At 44.1% G+C, this 19,023-nt stretch overlaps 1 protein-coding gene across 3 annotated transcripts in view; it reads left to right on the top strand.

The window, feature by feature from the left end:
• Positions 1-19,023, top strand: part of Mthfd1l (methylenetetrahydrofolate dehydrogenase (NADP+ dependent) 1 like) — a 189,627-nt gene that overhangs the window by 72,313 nt on the left and 98,291 nt on the right. For all 3 annotated transcript variants that reach the window (XR_008221180.1, XM_052750965.1, XM_052750966.1), the window contains 4 exons: positions 855-931; positions 7,087-7,227; positions 7,645-7,713; positions 16,550-16,661. Coding sequence is in view for 2 of the 3 variants with exons in the window: in XM_052750965.1 (XP_052606925.1) it covers positions 855-931; positions 7,087-7,227; positions 7,645-7,713; positions 16,550-16,661 (399 nt within the window). In the remaining variant the exon portion in view is untranslated. The remainder of the gene's footprint in view (positions 1-854; positions 932-7,086; positions 7,228-7,644; positions 7,714-16,549; positions 16,662-19,023) is intronic.

The raw sequence follows: 19,023 nt of genomic DNA, 5'->3' as shown, positions 1-19,023 counted from the left end.
GCTTTTCTTTTTATTGTGGTTAAAATACGCATGACCCAATAGTTACCACGTTAACCATCCGGAACTGTACAGCTGATAGCGTTAACTGCATCCACAGTGATTCCTCTGTCATCATTAGCCGTACCCAAAGCTTAGCATCATCCCCTACCGAAGCCCTAGACCAGCGGTTCCCAACCCTCCTAAAGCTGTGACCCCTCAATACAGTTAGATCCTAATGTTGTACTGACCCCCAACCATACAATTACTTTTGTTGCTACTTCATACCTGTAATTTTGCTACTGTTATGAATCATAATGTAAATATCTGATATGCAGGATGTCTGAGATGTGACTCCCAAATTTGCTCTTCTGTGTCTGTATAGTATTTCAAATATATGTGGAGCATACACCGAAATGCTCATTTTATGAGATCACATGGTGAGTCAGTCCATTTATCTATTGGTGGAAACATCGGTTGCTTCTACTTTCTGGCCACTGTGAATGAGCATGAACACATACACATCTGTTCAGGTCTCTGTGTTCAGGCTTTTGGATAACACATAGGAGTAGAATTACTGGGCCATTTGGCTGTTACTTGTGTGAGAAACCGAACTAACTTCTCCTTGTCGCTTAGATGTCCGTGTAAAACACACTCTCAGAACTACTTGTCCTTGCTGCCTAATCAAAAGCACCCCAGCCCAGCCCGCGGTCACCTGACACACTGTCAATAAGACACCCCTAGCCTGTGTTTTTCTCCCTCATTCGATTCCTCCAATGAAGCCAGACCTTGACTCTTGTTTTCTGCTCCTTCCTTACCATCTCCCAGTATGGTCAGTCCCTATTTGTTGATTGAATAACCGACCTGTTCTCTTTCAGTACTGGATACCAATGACCGATTCCTGAGAAAAATAACCATCGGGCAGGGAAGCACAGAGAAAGGATGTTCCCGGCAGGTAGGTGGCGCCATCTTCCCGGAAGTGTCTGCCCTTCCTCGAGTTGGTTTCCGGTCTTTGTTTTTGGCGTCTGTTCCCCCAGCAGCAGCCCAGGTGGCTCTCCTGCTGTCTCGGGTGGGTTTCCAGTTGCTCTGCTGATCTAGGACTGGAGGGTATCGGGATTGCTCTGGAAATGACAGCATCAGGAGGCAGGAAGTTTCTAGTGTTCTCTTCCGTGTGCTTTTGGCTGTGTTTCTGGGGAGACTCACTCGGGAATGTCCCATGCTACAACTGTGTAACAATGGAAAAGTGAAAGTGTCAGATACACCACTCCAGTTTCGTAAACCAAAGGGCAAACACCTACTTATTAGGTTTAATAATATGGAGGGTTTTTTTTCAAAGGATAATAGCTTATTACTCAAAAGCAGACAATGTGGGGCGAAAATTATGAGCTCTGCCTCCATTTAATGGGTCTCTGATGTGGGATAGTGGCACTTAGGAAATATAAATTCACTCCATAATTTTTTAGCCAGGCACAACAGCCTTCTAATTTTTTTTTATAGTAAACTTTCTTTGGAAAGTTTTTTTTTTTTTTAATTTATGGGCTTTACATTAAATTTTTATTAGTGGAAAAGTTACTTTTATGATAATAGCCATTTCTCATACCAAATGGATTTAGGTACTTTTGATAGATTTTAAATTAAAAAGGGCGTGAGAGGAGATCGCTCAATGAGTAAAACACTTTCTGCACAAGCATGAAGACTGGAGTTCAGGTTCCCACACCCTCACTTATGTTGGACAGGCATGGTGACCTGCTTGTGACCCAAGCACTTAGGAGACAAAGATGAGCTACTCAGAGCCAGCCAGCTATAACAGATAAGCTCTGGGTTCAACCTCACTGTGTAAGATGGAGCATGATCGGCCGGGCGGTAGTGGCGCAAACCTTTAATCCCAGCACTCAGGAGGCAGAGACAGACGGATCTTTGTGAGTTTGAAGCCAGCCTGGTCTACAGAGCGAGATCCAGGAAAGGCACAAAGCTACACAGAGAAACCGTCTCAAAAAAAAAAAAAAAAAAAAGATGGAGCGTGATCAAGGAAGACACTCCTTAACTCACACACATGTACACATGCATACCATACACACACATTCATGGAAGAGAGAGAAAGGGAGAGAGAGAAAACTGAATGTGGAATTAGATCAAGAAGCTATGCCCAGGTACCTTCCTTCTTGCCCCAAACTCTGGATCTTTTACACACAAACATTTCACATGATCAACATTATCTGTGCTAGAAATCCACAATCATTCCTGAAAAGTTTGGGGAAGGAATTTGATTAATAGAAAGGACAACCTAGAATATGGAGGAGGGAGCTCTAAATTCAAAGGTGTAAGGTATCCTAGCTCTCAGACCAAGAGAAACTGGCCACTCTTTGGAGTTAGTATTTGGGGATGATCCCTAGACACGGGTGGATGGGGACCTAACTGTGGTACTTATCCACCTGGCCACAGCCTGTACCCATGCATAACTCAGCCTGGGGATCTGTGCTGGATTCCGAGGCCAGGGACAGGATCACTGCGCAACCCACAGCAAACCATTTATGTTTCAGTCACAGGCTGTGAGTCTGCCATGCTGCTTGCCTAGAAGGTGTTAGTGAAATATTCATTTAGAGAAAACCAGCACGCTGCGACCCTTTTTTGAAGAGAACACAGACTTTTGACATTAGCGTGTTAAGCACCTGAAGGGTAGCAGTGAGCCTGGGAATGGCTCTACTGAAGGGGTCAACAGCAGCTCACCCTCCTTGGAGACGTGGGCACGCAAACTAGACATGGCTGATGTTCTATCCTCAGACGTGTGAGAGAGGGCCTCAAGCCAGCAGTCACCTCACGTGCAAAGAAATATACAACATGAAAACTGACCAGGTCCTGGGAAGAGGAGCTCAGACACCCAAGGGATCAAAATAGGAGACCAAGGGGCAGAGTCTGAGTGGTGTGTGAATTTTCAAAGGGGTTAAAGTGCTGTGGTACCCAGTGAGAGTTCACTGATACTCCAACAATTGTGTTAAGATCCTAAAAGTAGTACCATGGGTGTAGAAAACTGAGGTGAGGAGGGAGTAAGTGCACGAGAGACGAGAGAGGGACTTCTAACCAAGGAACTATCTAGAAATGGTTCCCAGAGTAAAACAATAAAAAAAGAAATCCAAAAGTTTAAGAAACTGAAAGCACATCTCTGGAAGTCCTGAAGGCCCTCGATTTGATCCCCCAAACACACCCACCCTCAACGATAAAGGTTCTATCAGGGCACCATGGCACATGACTATAATGCCAGCACTCAGGAGGCTGAGTCAGGAGGATTGCAAGTTTGAAGCCAGCCTTGGCTACAATAGAAAAACCCTATCTCAGAAATGACCACATGGACTAGGGAGATGGCTCAGTCAGGACATAAACATGAGGACCTGAATTCAGATTCCCAGCACCCATGTAAGGGAAGTCAGGCATGATGGCATGTACCTGTGACCCCAGCATTGGGGAGGCAGGGACAGAGGAATCCTTGGGAATTGCAGTTCAGCCACCTCTACTCATAAGGGGTAGAACAGTTGAGGAAGACACCGATGCCAACCTCCAGCCTGCGCGTGCACACACATACACACACATACATGAAAACATAGGCAAAAAAGAGCCTCGTCAGTCAGAGTCTCCAGTGGACTGCACCTCTGAACAGAGTGGGCGGCCTATTCAAAGAACTAACAGGACAAGAATTCCTCAATTGGAGGAAAACAGCATTTCCATTTTAAAAGACAAGTACAGCACAGAAAGGGGGGGGGGGGGGGGGGGGGGGGGGGACAAAGACTTCTGCCCAGAAACATCAGGCTGAAATTTCAGAACATGAAGGAATAAAGAAGAAATTCCTAAGTGCTGCCAAAGAGAAAAGGTCCTGATTACACACAGAGGACTAAAAATCCTCATCAACAACACCAAATGCCAGGTGGCCTTGGGGAAATTCATTCAGAGTTCTGAAGGGGAAGGATGATGGAAGCTTCGGCAGACAGAGAAAAACAACGGAGCTAACGTGAAACACATTAGCGTGAACGAGAACCTGAAAAAAAAATAGGAGCCAGCCCTCCTGAAACAAGGCAGCCATTAGCAGTCACTATACGGCGGAGCTGTCCCTGACAACATGCAGAGACGGCAAGGGAAGCCATGGACCATTTTTGATAAGCTTCAAAATCAAAATCTTCCTTCTAAAACAGTGACTCACACAGAAAATTTAAGACTAGTGGTCTCCTGGGACACATGACATGGATCATTGTGTCTAACAAGGGCATTCAACCATTAGTACTCAGATATGGCTCATCCCCTGGCCACCTTACATAACACTGCAGGGTTCTGTTCCCAAATTCTCCTCTCTCCTGGCTGAATCCTGCACCTGAATACCTTACCAGCCGGTTTTCACGCCCTCCTGGAAGCCGAGTTCTGTCTTCTGTGCTGACCATTATCCTCTATACTTGGAGCAGACATTTGTCACAGTGAGTAGGTGGTGTCAACAGGTATTTGTTGAACAAATAAATGACAGTTGACAGATATAAAAATCAAATACCACTGTGAAATGGTATCTATCTATAGCACTATCGATTAATAGTGTAGATGCCTGTAATCCTAGGATTTAGGAGGCAGAGGCAGGAGGATCCCTGTAGTGATAAAGACAGCCTAATATGGGTTGAGGATTTAGCTCAAGGCCCTAGGTTTGATCCTCAGCTCCAAAAAAAAAAAGACAACCTAGTATACATAGTACCAGTTTAAATTACTTGGCAGGTTGCTTATATTTTGTATTGCTTTGGGCATTTTTTAAGTAATAATGACTTATATTAGAGTATTCATTGCTTGTTTTAACCATCATACTCAGTACATCATTATCCTGAATTAATAAAGGTAAAACTGTATGTCATGGTTTTAATGGCTACGTAAACTCATATAGATACATCAGCCAACTCACCAATTCTATTTCACGCAGGCTATTTATTGTGGTTGACTCTCTTAGTCAATAGGCTGTGATAAGTATGTTTGTGCTTATGTACTTGTCTGGTATTATGTTGGGGGTAGATTTCCGGGGATGTAATTGTGGAGTCAGTATATCGTACATTGCATAGATTTCTGTATTGCTTTCCAGAAAAGTTAAGTCCACTCACTGACCTAGCCACATTGTACACTCACTGTCCTTTTGTTTCAATCTCTAGCAATCTGAGAAACATTGTACTCTGTCCTTTTGTTTATATCCGTGGCAACCCATTTGTCCCTTTATGTGATTTTGAACTATTTTATTTGCTACAAAATATGAACATTCCTCTCCCAAGCACATTGGTTAGTGACATGAGGAACAATGGTCCCTAAATAGTCTCGATTATGTGAATGATCTTAGATTGACTCGGTTTGCATTGATATATACATGCATACACACACACACATACACACACACACACACACACACACACACACACAAACACACACAGTCTTGCTATTTAGTGAATGCTCATATGGAACTTATTAGGTAGCCCAGGGTGACTCCAAACTCATGATCCTCCTGCCTCAGCCTCCCAAATGCTGGAATTAGAAGCATCCACAATGATGCAGGCTTACAGTTTTAGAACTAAAACAATTACAAGTGAAGTACTTGTATACACATTATAAATTCTACAAGTTGCTTGCTATGTAGTTCATATTGCAAAAGTATTTCCAGGCTCACATTACGCACGGAAAATAGTAACGTTTTGGTCATTTTTCCAGCCACTGTTTACAATGTAATATGTGCTATAGGAAGTTAGATTTCATGCACTGAAAAATCACTTACGTTTTAGAATGAGTTGTATTGAGAATATAGTCCTTGGATATCGCTGTATTTAACTTTCAGGCACTATTTTTTCAGTAAATCAATGGCTAATACAATCTCAACCAGGAAGGAGCCAGCCAGCTCCTTCCTGCCTGCACTTCCTCATCTGTCGGTGATGGAAATGGGTAATAAAATATCTCCTAAGGTGATCCCACCAGGGCAGAGCCATTCTCTCTCTGTGAGCTTGAACCTGTCTGACTCACACTCCCCCTGGGATCCAGAGAATTAAGCTGGAGCTTAACGAAGTGGCTATGTGCAGATATTTCCCCAGTGGCTGGACTGTAAGCAGAAGGAAATACACACTCTTGTCTCCCTCTTCGTTCCCACTGGACTCTGTACAACATGCTTTTGGAGCCAAGAGAGGGGAGGAGGAAGTCCTGGGAAATTTTTGAAGGAAGTCAGTGCTCTCCGACTGTCATTGCTGGGAGCCTTAGGATAAGGTGGAGCCATGAGCCAGACACAAATCGGTTCTGGGCCATTCTTTAGCTGCTGGGCCAAGACTGTGCTGAGATTAAACTCAACAAGAAGTGGGCCTTGTGCACAGGACCAGGAAGCTGGCAGGATGCTCTTACTCCACTGTTTCATCTTTCCTGGACACAAAGACTTGTAATTAAGTATTAATGGGCCTATAGCTCAGTAGTAGCATGCTTGCCTAGCGTACTACCATCCTGGGTTTAATTCCTACCTCAACAAAAAGAAGAGAGAGGAGATCAGCAGGGTAGAGGTGAATATAATGTGACCCACCACTATGAACAGGGATAGCCAGTAGTTCACTGACTAGTTCATTCAGCATGCACTAAACACCTACTGGGTATCACAGGCTGTTGTCCCTGCTGGGTATCCAGGAGGAGTCTTCCTATATGGCCCCTGCCTTTGTGGCCAGATGTTTTAGTGATAAAGATGCTCAGAAGAGAGATAATGACACTCATACTTTGGGGATGGAGGGAACCAAACCCAGGGCTTCATACGTACTAAGCAAGAACTTCACCATTGAGCTGCACCCCTGCGGTACATTAGTACTTAATGTTAGTCTGTAGCACACTGTATGGTACAGTAAGCAGCGGGTTTCACAGGCTTCACCACGTGACGACTATTCAGCAGAGCACAGGAGACAATGTGGGCAGCCCAGGGAGGCCATCTTTGATGGTACAAGCCAAGACCCTACATGCTGTGCAACTCTAGGAAAGTGAACCTACCCACAGGGGATAGCCCCCAGCTATGACTGCCGAAACCTTGTGAAAAGTGTCCATCCGGTGACACCTCAGATGACCACGGCATCTGCTTTGCTCTCTCAGGCACAATTTGACATCGCAGTGGCCAGCGAGATCATGGCGGTGCTGGCCTTGACTGATAGCCTCACAGACATGAAGGAGCGGCTAGGAAGGATGGTGGTGGCCAGTGACAAAGACGGGCAGCCGGTGACAGCTGAAGACTTGGTGAGGGTTCCTCGGAGGCCCTGGGGAGCTTGTCGTCCATCCGGAGAACAGAGATCTCCTTCTTAACACTGGTGTACAGTGGGGGTTCTGAACAGTTGCACAAGCCCTATTATCTGCTTCACAAGCCTTCATTGGTGTTAATAAAAGGTCTATATCTGGCCGCAACCAGAACACATGAAATGTATTTCATCAGCATTTCACTATTGTTGTCTGTCTTGATCCCTACTCTACTTTGGCCAGGCTGGGCTGGTAGGGTTGGCCAGGCTGGGGTGAGGAAGACATGGGCAGAGCCAACAATCCGGGGTGCATGATCAGCTTGGGGGATGCCCACCTAGAAGCAGAATGGGGGCAAGGGGACAAATCAGCCTGGGCCTAGGGGTTCTCATGCTGATTTATGTATCTTTTTCTTTCCTGTAGGGGGTGACAGGTGCTTTGACAGTTTTGATGAAAGATGCCATCAAACCAAATCTGATGCAGACCTTGGAAGTAAGTAGTTTCCCTTTTATTATTATTTTTTTTTTGTATTTTTTTTTTAATGTGTGACTATACATCTGTAGGTATACGTGCGTGTTGGGTGAGGGTGCCACATGCATATACATGCATGTGTGTGGAGGTCAGAGGTCAACATCTGCTATTATTCCTCAGCTACTATCAACTTTAGTTTTTGAGACAGGGTCTTTCATTAGTCTAGAACTTGTCAATAAGGCCACCCAGCCCTCTCTGGTCCTGGGATCACAAGTGTGCCACCTGTTTTTTTTTTCTTTACTGTCTTTTTAACTTGAGTTCTGGGATTCAAATTCAGATCCTTCTTGGTAAGGTATCTGTTCACCCCTGGCTTTCTTTTTACAATTGTTTATAATGTAGCATTTGCCTTCATTGGATTGATGTTAGGCAATATGAACATTTCCGGCCAGTGTGAGCCTGGCAGAGTGTCAGAATAACTCCTTGGTCTTCTGAAAAAAAATAAATAAATAAAGAGTTAAAAGTGAATTTATTGATTCTTCAGTATGACTCATGTCTTGGCTTTGACTTAATTGACTAGAATAGGAACATAGGAAATAAAGATCTACCTAGTGCGTCTGTGGGTGGTACTACCATGTTTACCTGACATTGTCTAACTTTTTTTAAACTTTATTTATTATGTTAATTATCAATTGTTTGTTTTATAATAATAAATTGGTTTTTTTCCCCCAAGTAAAATATAGTAAATACCAAGAAATATTTTCTGAGGATATATATTTATTCTTCTCACTTTTGTGGTGACACTTTTATAGTCTTGTACACAAACACAGACATTTTGTCTTGGCTTCTTTGATTCAAAGTGTTTTCACCAACATGTATATACATTACAATCTAGTTTCTAAGTTACTGGTCATATTCATTTGATTTGGCTAGATAACAGTTTTTAGGATTTAGACCCAAAGAGATCCAAACGGTGAGGGAGTATCTGGATTGGGTTTAGCAAAGAGACAGATACTGGGCTAGAGAGATCGCTTAGGAGTTAAGAGCACTTACTGCTCTCACAGAGGAACTAGGTTTGATTCCCAGCACCCACACAATAACCCCAGTTTCAGGGGATAAGATATCCTCTGACCTGAGCCATGCATATGGTAACATGCAGGCAAAACCCTCATAAATAAAAAAATCAATATTTACAAAGAGAGAGAATAGATGTGGGGGGTGAGAGATGTTACACTAGTCTTTTCATAGGCAGTTGCCAGGCAGAAAAAATATTTCCACTCTGGTCAATGTCACTGGATAGAGTTAAAATTTGTGCTAAGCTGCCATGGGAAAGAGGGTTAAAGGTGGCCAGAGGGCAAGTACTTGGGAGAACAGAGAAGAAAGACCATGTAAATGTCCATATCCATCCATGTACTCAGCTAATAAAAGGTTGAGTTTGAATGGACGCTTTGCCATTTATATTTATGTCCTGGGGATGAGTTATTTACTCCCTCAATCTCAGCTTTCTCCCGTGTAAAGTGGTGATGGTAACAACTAACCCAACAGGGTAATTGTAAAGATAGAATGTTGCCATGGGATAGTCTTTCTGTATGCTGTGAATATGTGTTGCTATCATTGGTTAATAAAGAAGCTGCTATGGCCTATGGCAAGGCAAAATACGGCAGGCAGGAAATCCAAGCAGAGATACAGGGAGAAGAAGATGGAGTCAGGGGAGCGCTGCTGTGGGGAGCAATATGTAATGGAACACAGGTAAAGCCACGAGACACATAGTGATACATAGATTAATAGAAATGGGTTAATTTAAGATGAAAGAGCTAGCTAGCAAGACGCCTGAGCCAAAGATCAAGCAGTTTGTAATTAATATAAGCCTCTGTGTGTTTATGTGGGACCGAGTGGCTGCAGGACACAGGAAAACTTCTGACTATAGAATGTTGACATACATACTGTGGATGGGTGCTGAGAACACTATGGGGAACTTGGACTCAGAGATCCCTGCACTCCTGAAGGTTGCACACTGGTTGGGAAGGCAGATAGCAGACTGACAAGTCCACTGCCTGCTCCTTGATACAATAGCTGAAAAAGAATGTAGGCACAGAATAGCATGGAACATGTGTCTGTGTGTTCATAGGATACCTGGCAGAGGTGTGAGAGGCCAAGGGAGCATGTTGTCTGGGCCTCAGGAAATACTGCTCCAGGCAAGGAGACCAAGCACAGAGGGTCTAGACCACAGTGGTTCTCAACCTTCCGAATGCTGCGACCCTTTAATATGGTTCCTCATGTTGTGGTGACCCACAACCATAAAACTATTTTCATTGCTACTTCATGACTGTAATTTTCCTACTGTTAAGAGTCATAATATAGGGCTGGAGAGATGGCTCAGAGGTTAAGAGGACTGGCTGCTCTTCCAGAAGACCCGGGTTCAATTCCCAGTAACCACATGGTGGCTCACAACCATCTGTAATAAGATCTGGTGCCCAGGGCTGGAGAGATGGCTCAGCCGTTAAAGGCTAGGCTCACAACCAAAAATATAAGATCTGGTGCCCTGTTCTGGCATACAAGCAGAACACTGTATACATAATAAAGAAATCCTTAAAATAATCATAATATAACTATCTGTGTTTTCCCAAGGTCTTAGGTGACCCCTGTGAAAGGGTCGTTCAACACACCCCCCAAAAGGTTTTCGACCTACAAGTTGAGAATTACTGGCCTAGGGCAAAAAGAAAGCTACTAGACAGTATAGCAGGACTATGAAACCTGAGCTGGATACTGCCAAGTAAGGATATGGTTCAAAGCCATCTTGGGCTTAGAGACAAGGCCCAGGCTCCAATTCAACAGACAGCTGTAGTGTCAGTGGAACACAGAGCAGAGTCATGAAAGCACAGGTCTGCCCACCCCTACCCATCTATACCTTCCCCCGACTCCCTCCACCTTTCCCCGTAGCCTGAACCCTTCCTCTCTCTGACCATCCCATGAGCACACCTGTAAGTGTACTTTGGTAGGTTGTTTTAAAACTTAGCAATCTCTGGGTATGGTGATATTCAACTGTGACCCCAGTACTTGAGAGGCAGGAGAATTAGACATTTTGAGGTCAGGGTGGACTGCATAGAGAGTTTAAAGTCAGCCTGAATTGTGTACTGAGACCTTGTCTCAAAAAACTCACAGTGCAGAGAGGTAGGTCAGTGGTGCAGTGCTTGCCCCCAATGTGCAAGGCCTCGGTCTAGCACAGTAAGTGAACTCGTAAGTAAATAGATATCACTAAGCCTATTAAGATATCTGCCACGCTGGAAGTCTAGTTTCATTTAATAAATGGCGTTCTCCTAAGCAATGCTTAGAACATTCACGTTGTTCCTAATTTTCATTTATGGCATTGACTGTTTTAAGATTATTTGAACAGATAATTTATTTTTTAAAAAAGTACAGAATTTGGTTAAGGTAGTTGCATATATGAACTCTGTCTGTGCCTTGATTCTAGACAGTCATTTGGGAAGGGCTCCTGGAATCAGTGACACTGGGGTGGGGGGTGGGGGGTCTGTATCCATGGACAGCCTAAAAGTCTAATTTGTGGGCAGTATTTATATTTTGGACATACCCATTGCTAGCGTCATCAAAGGGCACTGGGGAGTCCCCTGCCTCATGACAGGTGGCCAAAATGCCAGCAGTTCTCAGTCCTAGCTGTTCCTTGGAAGACCTCAGAAGATTCTGGGCCACTGATCCATGCCAGGTTCTACCGTAGACTAAGAGGAGCAGGTGTCTGGGGGAGGGGTTAAGGCCTGGATATCCCAGAGAAGCCTATCTAGAGCCATATTGGAAATCAAAAGATTCCCATAGATGAGCTCACACAGCATTGATGAAGTCACCGTATGATAGAGCACACAGTCCGGTGCCGTTGTGGCCACAGGTTACATGCATTCTTCTAAATTAAAGTTTGATAAATTTGAAAATGTAGCCTTTCAGTTGCTGGACCACCTGTCTACTGTTGCATTTATTTAGGTTTTGGAGAAAGGAATACTTGCAACATTTTAAGTACTTGCAGCTGTACATGACCAGGGCCTATAGTACTGGACAGAACGGAATTGTAATACTCTGTTGATGCTCTGGGAAGCAACCAAATCACTTACGAGACTGAAGTAAGAATAATTGGAAGTAATAATCTTAGGAAGTTTCTGGAAAAAACCATTATGGAGACTATTCATCAGGGGAAACCAAGGCAGTTCCTACTTCCGATTCCCAAACATTCTGCGTATGAAATAAAAGTCAAGATGGATATACCTCCGAATGGAATTTTTTTAGACAGTGTGTTTAGCTCAAACGCTGCCATTGAATGTGTGTCATGGTCGCTGTGTTTGAGTGTCTGATAATACCGTTTGATCATTAGTCCACTCAGACTCCAAACTGGGAGTTTCAAACCAACACTGTAACCTTAATACGGTTATTAATTTGCTCCGTGGCCTTGGAGAATACCCCTTGCTTCCCTGGGCCTTGGGTTTCTCATGTCAGGAAGAGTCCGGCTCTTGCTTGCACATTATTTGGCTCCATGATTTCCAGCTAAAACTAAAACTGCTTTACACAAAATTATAAAATGCAAAGTAGAGGGTAAAAATCGTGATTACCAGGCTGGAGAGAAATTGACCAAATGGTTCCTATTCTGGTGAGATGGGAATAATGACATTTCCGGACCTGTCAACCATAGTTAATCATTCACAGAAACCAGAAAGGAGAGAGATATACAACAGGATGTGTCAGGTGATCTAACATAACCTGTTAGCTTCCCGTTACTGTAACAACTGCACAGATAAACAACGTCTAAAGAGGAGAGGTCTCTTCTGGCTCACAGCATTGAATTTTCAGCCTGTGTCTGGTCACCTTGTTGCTTTTGGCGCTGTGAAAGACAGCACATCCTGATCAGAGAATGTATCAGAACGAGCTGCTCCCCTCATAGCCAGCACATGAAGACAGTAAGGGACCAGGGGTCAGTAGTCCTCTTCATGGAGATGCCCCTTCCCCGAGGACTGAAATCCTCCCATTTCTTAAGAATTTCACCACCTTCCCTTGGTGCCAAGACTTCACCACGGAGGCCCATGGAGGATAGTCAGGATTCAGACTCCAGCATAACATTCCTTAATGCACACAGCAAAACATCCTGTTGTTCTCCTAAGATACGTAATTGCCAATTTAAAAACAAAATTTAAGGGCTAGGGAGACGGCTCAGTGAGTAAGAACACTTGTTCTGCAAGCATTGGGGCCTGAGTTTGAATCCTTATTGCCCACATAAAAGGCTAAGTGTGCTCACAAACACCTGTAACCCCAGCTCCTGTGTCAAGGTGGGAGGCGGAGAAGGGAGGACCCGGGGCCAGCTAACCTGGTATGCGAGCAGTGAAAAGCAAGAGACCCTGTCTCAAATAAGATGGAAGGCTTAAGACCAAAGCATGAGGTTGTCCTCTGACCTCCACATGCAGATGCAGACTATGTCCTACATGATGCACCTGCTCTCGCGCTCTCTCTCTCTCTCTCTCTCTCTCTCTCTCTCTCTCTCTCTCTCTCTCTCTCTCTCTCTCTCTCACACACACACACACACACACACACACACACACACACACACACACGAAATAAAGATAGAATCACAAAGCGGTTTTGCTGATAGATGAGTCATATAGCCTAGATAATAAGGTCTGTGAAAAATGCAAGTCCTTTTCCTTTTTTAATAAATAGATTTGCCTTAGATTAAGCAGCAGCTTGGGGTGATTATTCCAGGAATCACGGGGCCTATGCCTGTTCGGCCACACCATGTCACCTGTGACCCGTGGGGAACCAGGGCCTGATGCCTCTCTGACAGATGGCGGTGATGAGATCACAGTCTGTGGAGGAGGCGAGCCAGCTGCCATCCAGGGATGGGGCCGGGGACTTGGTCTGCATTGTGCTTCTCCAGGGTAGCAGCATGCCCCAGGCGACAGACAGGATTGGGAGACTGTGGACCCGACTTCCGAGTCTTTTTCAATTTTTCCTCAGAGCCCTTGAAAGGTGTGTGCAGCTAGAAGAGAGGTGTTGTGGGTAGTTAGGGAGATGGACAGTAGTCATGTATACCTGTGAACACGAATGCTTGTCGGATTTTATAGTCCCCGTATGTTTACATCACTTTGACCTTCTCAGGACCCGTGTTATTCACTCTCCTGAGGACTCGGAGAAGAAAGCGAACCATCGAATTCAGATCGTGGCTTTGAGAAGCTGTTTTAGTCTCAGACCTTTTTTTTTTTCTTCCACTAAGTGTCTTCCTGCTTTTGTTCAGCTCCCTCGTCCTTGAGCCACGTTCAGCTAATAGCCCAGCGTAGTTCATGGGAATTTTTCATGCTTCCGAGCCGCCCCCCTCCCACCCCGCATCACTCCCTGCTTTCCACGGTGTCAACAAAGGGGCAGCCTATATTTTCACAGGTGGGGCCAAGCCTTCATCTGAGCAGACCCCCCAATAACCTGCCTGGGGTAGGGATAAAGCCTGACTGTTTTAATGAGAAAATTATTTTCAGATAGGACTAAAGCCTGTTGTCATCAATAAAGGAAAATCAAAAAGACTATGAAAGTGACTATATTGACAAGGTTCATTTAAAGACCTTGAAAGCCTGAAATTTTTAATTAGTCCCTTATATTGGTTTTGTTTTATCTGTAATTGTGCTGACGGGTTTTATGTCAACTTGATACAAGCGAGAGTTATTTTGGAAGAGGGAACCATGTCCCTGCCAGATTGGCCCGTGAGTAAGCCAATGGTTGATGTGGAAGGGTCCAGCTCACTGTGGGCAGTACCATCCTTGGACTGGTGGTCCTGGGTGATATAAGAAAGCAGAATGTTGAGAAAGCCACGAGGAGCAAGCCAGTAGGCAGCATTCCTCAATGGCCTCTGCATCGATTCCTGCCTTAAACTCCTGTCCTAACTTCCCTCAGTGGCGGAATGTGACCTGACGGTTGTATGCTGAAATAAACCTTTTCCTCTCCAGGTTGCTTTTAGTCATGGTGCTTTATCACAGTAATAAAAACCCTACCTAGGACAGTAATTAGTAAGAATTGCACATAAACTAAGTATACACGTATTAAAATGTCCTAAAGAAACCCATTATTTTGTATGCTTTCTATAGGAAATTTGAGTTGGGTATGATGGTACTTGGCTGCAATCCCGGTATTTAATGAGTAGAGATAGGAGGATCAGGAGTTCAAAGTCATCCTTGACTACATAGCAAGTTTGAGGCCACCCTGGGCTGCATAACAACCTGTCTGAACAACCACAAATCGTTTCTATCATTGGTACATTTCACCCATGGTGTTTTTTTCTTTTTCTTTGTTTTTGTTGTCTTAATAATTACCAGGTTTCTAACATGTAAAATAGTTGGATTATTTTTCAAAGAATTAAACAGAATTTTTAAAAAATGAGAAGACAGCTTTAGTATGAAAACAGTAGTCCGATCTTGTCCCTTATGTAATTGGCCTGTCCTGGTTCCCATAATTCATGAGTTGTGTTGATTTTTATATTCAGTTATTTGTTTGTTTGTTTGTTTGAGACAAAATCTCATGTAATCTATGCTGGCATCGAACTGATAACCCTCAATTCTGCTTTAACTTCCCAGATGCTGGGATTGCAGGAATGTGCTGCCATGCCTGGCTTTGACTTTCTTCTCCTCTCCCTCCTCCTCCTCTCCCTCCTCCTCTCCCTCCTCCTCTTCTTTCCTCTCTCCCTTGTTCCCTCTGTCCTTCACTCCCTTTCTGTCTCCCTCCTCATCTCCTCTCACTATGTAGCCCTGACTAGCCTGGCACTGACTGTGTAGACCAGACTGGCTTTGTATTCACATAGATCTGCCTTCCTCTGCCTCTTGAATGCTGGTAGATTTTTCTTGAACTGACTAATTGTTATTGGGCGGGGGTGGGGGGGGTGGGGGGGAGAACATGGAAGATATTATTTAGACTATCAGGGTTTGAGTTATTTTTTTAAATATAATTGGGCAATAAGAAATAAGGTACAGGGCTTATTTCATGATCAACAGGCAACGAACAGTAGCTTATCAAAATTATAATTGGAGGTGACTACATTCTTAGAGATTTTGTCTCTCACTCAGCATTAACTGTAGGCTAATTCTGTCCAAAGAGACTTGAGACATACTTGGTGTCTGAGTCAATCAGGGTATCTTTGGTTTCAGTTTTGTTTTAAAGGGCTTTGGTTTTTGTTTGCTTTTTATTTGTATGTATGTATGTATATGTATGTATGTACTCATGTTTGTATAGTGTGTTTGGAGGCCTCAGGTTAACACTGGGTATCTTCCTCTATCCATCTCCACTTTGATTTTCAGGCAGGGTCTCTCACTGAACCTACAGCTCATCGACTGGGTAGACCAGCTAGCCCAGCAACCTCCCTGGATCCACCTATCTTGGCCTCCTTCCCCTCCCTCACTTCTTGTGTGCTAACGTTACAGGCTGGTGTCACCATGCCCACTTTGTACATGGCATCTGAGGATATGAACTCAGGTCCTCATGCTCTAGTGGCAGGCATTTTACTGGCTGAGCCATGTCCCCAGCCCGACTTGTGTTTATTTTTAGGTCTGACTTCTGTAGCCCAGGCTGGTTTCTAACCCCTTCTGTAACTAGCCATGACCTTGTGTCTCTACCTCAAGTGTTGGGATTACAGATGTGCTCCACCCTATCTGGCTCACAGTACATTTAGATCTCTTGGGAACGCTTGTGCTTTGAGTATGCAATGTAAACTCAGAATGTCTGCATAAGCTTTAACATGGAGCACTCCGTGGCACCTTGTGTCCCCAAGTTAAGCTTGGTTTCCATTCTTCTCTTTCCTTGGGGGTTCTAATTTGTTCTTCTTCTTCTTCTGTAGGGGACACCTGTGTTTGTGCACGCTGGCCCCTTTGCTAACATCGCTCACGGCAACTCGTCAGTGTTAGCCGATAAAATTGCTCTGAAGTTGGTCGGAGAAGAAGGGTTTGTAGGTAAGTAGTTTTGTTTAAAATTTAATGATTATAGAATACTGATAAAATTGACAAGATAATGGCTAGGCTAGAGTATTGACATGGAATCTCATCTTTTATACCTCTCTTTGTAGAGGGTCTCAGTACTGGAGAACTTGTTCTATTCCAGTACAGTTATATTGGTTGAGCCATTGGTTCTGTGGTCAAGCACATATGCCTTCCAATACCTGTCAATTGAATGACCTTGGACATATTTTTAAGTAGCACTGAACCTCAATTTTCTTATCTATAAAATGGTGCTAATGAAATTACTTTAAATAGTTATCCAATGGATAAATATTTAGAACCTACCACATTCAAAGCCCAGAACTGGGAATCCAGTGGTCAGCAGAGCAGATCTAGTGGCAGGCCTTGTGGAATATCCTGTCAATGGTGTGTGCACGGGAGAATGTGGTCATTGAACCATTAGCAATCATCATAGTACTAATACATTAAAATCAATGGGATTTTTTTCTTCCTGGAATTCTGGTGTGTTTTTTGTGACCTGATAGAAGGGAGGTTCCCAGCCTATAGGCTTAGATTTTATTTGGTAGATTCATACTGTCTGCCGTCAGGAGGGGGCACCTGCCATAGAGCTTTCGTCATGGTTACTAGTCATGATCTTAGGCCAGAAGGATAAAGCTATGAAGAAGCAAAAAACAAAAACAAGGATTCATTTGACACTGGAACAATTTGATTGTCAGATTTCCCCCAGCCAGCAGGCAGTTCCCATTATCAGTTCCCATTGTCCATGATCAGGTCTAGCAGGCACTTCCTTCCCAAGTATCATCAGCCTTGCATCAAACTCCAAAAGTGAGTGCTTTTAGTAGAAGAAAATTCTGCTGGGCAGAAGAACCTAGATCTATACTTTCACGCTGCAACAGCTCAGGGTTCTTTCAGAGTTATTGAGACTGATTTAAGGATCCCTTTAGACACGGAGTCTGGATCAAATGAGGATTTATGTAATTCCATCCTTCCAAGATCTGTGTAATGCGCAATCATGTACTTTGCTGCTTAGGCACCAAGTCCACAGCAAGAGTGGCGAGGCACGCTAAGTGGATTTGCTCGGATGAGCATCCAAAGCAGTAGAGCTAATGACCGAGGAGGCTGGGGAAAGGCAGATACTGAGGAGATGGGCACTTAAGTGAAGAGGTTCTAATGTATTGACTGTGGATAAAAGGGCTTCTAGCATAAAGCACTCTGGTTTATGCTGACAGGGCTCTCTGCTTTACTTTATCAAGCAGATATTTACAGAATATGCATCATCGTGACAAAATATCTTTAAAGATACATGTTGATGGTGTCGGCAAAGCATGCTACTTCTCCTGTGGCCCGGATAAGACATTAGACTCTGGGTGTGCCGCTTGGTGGCGTTCTCATTGGGAAACTATGAAGGTGGATCAGACGAGGAGTGGGAAATGGAGGGTAGCACTGATGCAGGGATTATGGGATGGGAGCCTCTTCTTGGTGGTGTGAAGCAAGAAATTTGCTAGGGCTCAATTTCCTCTTTGGTAACAGCAGAACCCCTTTACTATAACATTCAATAATATCCAAAGGAAAAGTGATTTGTAAGACGTAGGCGACTAGGCAAATGTCAACCGTGCTTCTAATTACTCCTCTCATCCCTTGTAGTCCGAGGGGAGAGTTCCCTGGTAATCTTGCCCAATGGGGGAGTCAGAACCCTCCTCAAGGCACGTTAACTTGCTATGCCTCAAATCCCGTGTGTGTGAAGTAAGGCCGTTTAAAAATAAACATTATAATTGTGTGTATGTCGTGATGGGGGGTGGGGTAACCATGGCACACGTGTGGAAGTCAAAGGACCAGTTTTCAAGATCGGTTCTCCCTCTCCACTTTAGCGTGGGTTCTAGGGTTTCGAGCTCAGGTCACCAGGCCGGCTCGGCAAGCGCCTTTACGCACTCTGCCATCTCCCCAGCCAAAATAAGGCTTTTAAGAGAGCTTTCCTCACGGATTAAAAAAAAAAAAAAAAAAGGTGTGTGACAGTGTGCCTGTCACATTCTGGCCTGAAACCTACGAACCCTTAACCAGTCCTTATTGTGACTCTTCCCCCATTATTGACACGTGACTAGGAAAGGTGAAAGTCCTTTGAAGAATTGAGCTTGATAATGATTCTCATTTTAATTGCTGTACAGTCCACATCTCTTGAGTCCGCCATCTTAGAGTCCGCCATCTTAGCTGTACCCCAGAAGAGAATCAGTCACTGCACAGCCAGTCTTAAGAACTCTCCATCTTGGTGGTCACCAGCCCTTCCTTGCCTGGACTCCAGGAGCTTACCATTGGCTTCTACCTTTTCTGCCTTCTGCCTTTTCTACCCTCTAGGCAATCG

Source organism: Peromyscus californicus, unplaced genomic scaffold (assembly GCF_007827085.1).
Source record: "Peromyscus californicus insignis strain IS unplaced genomic scaffold, ASM782708v3 Scaffold_22__1_contigs__length_63687245, whole genome shotgun sequence".
NCBI classification, from domain to species: Eukaryota; Metazoa; Chordata; class Mammalia; order Rodentia; family Cricetidae; genus Peromyscus; species Peromyscus californicus.
This window is presented reverse-complemented; position numbering and strand designations above follow the sequence as displayed.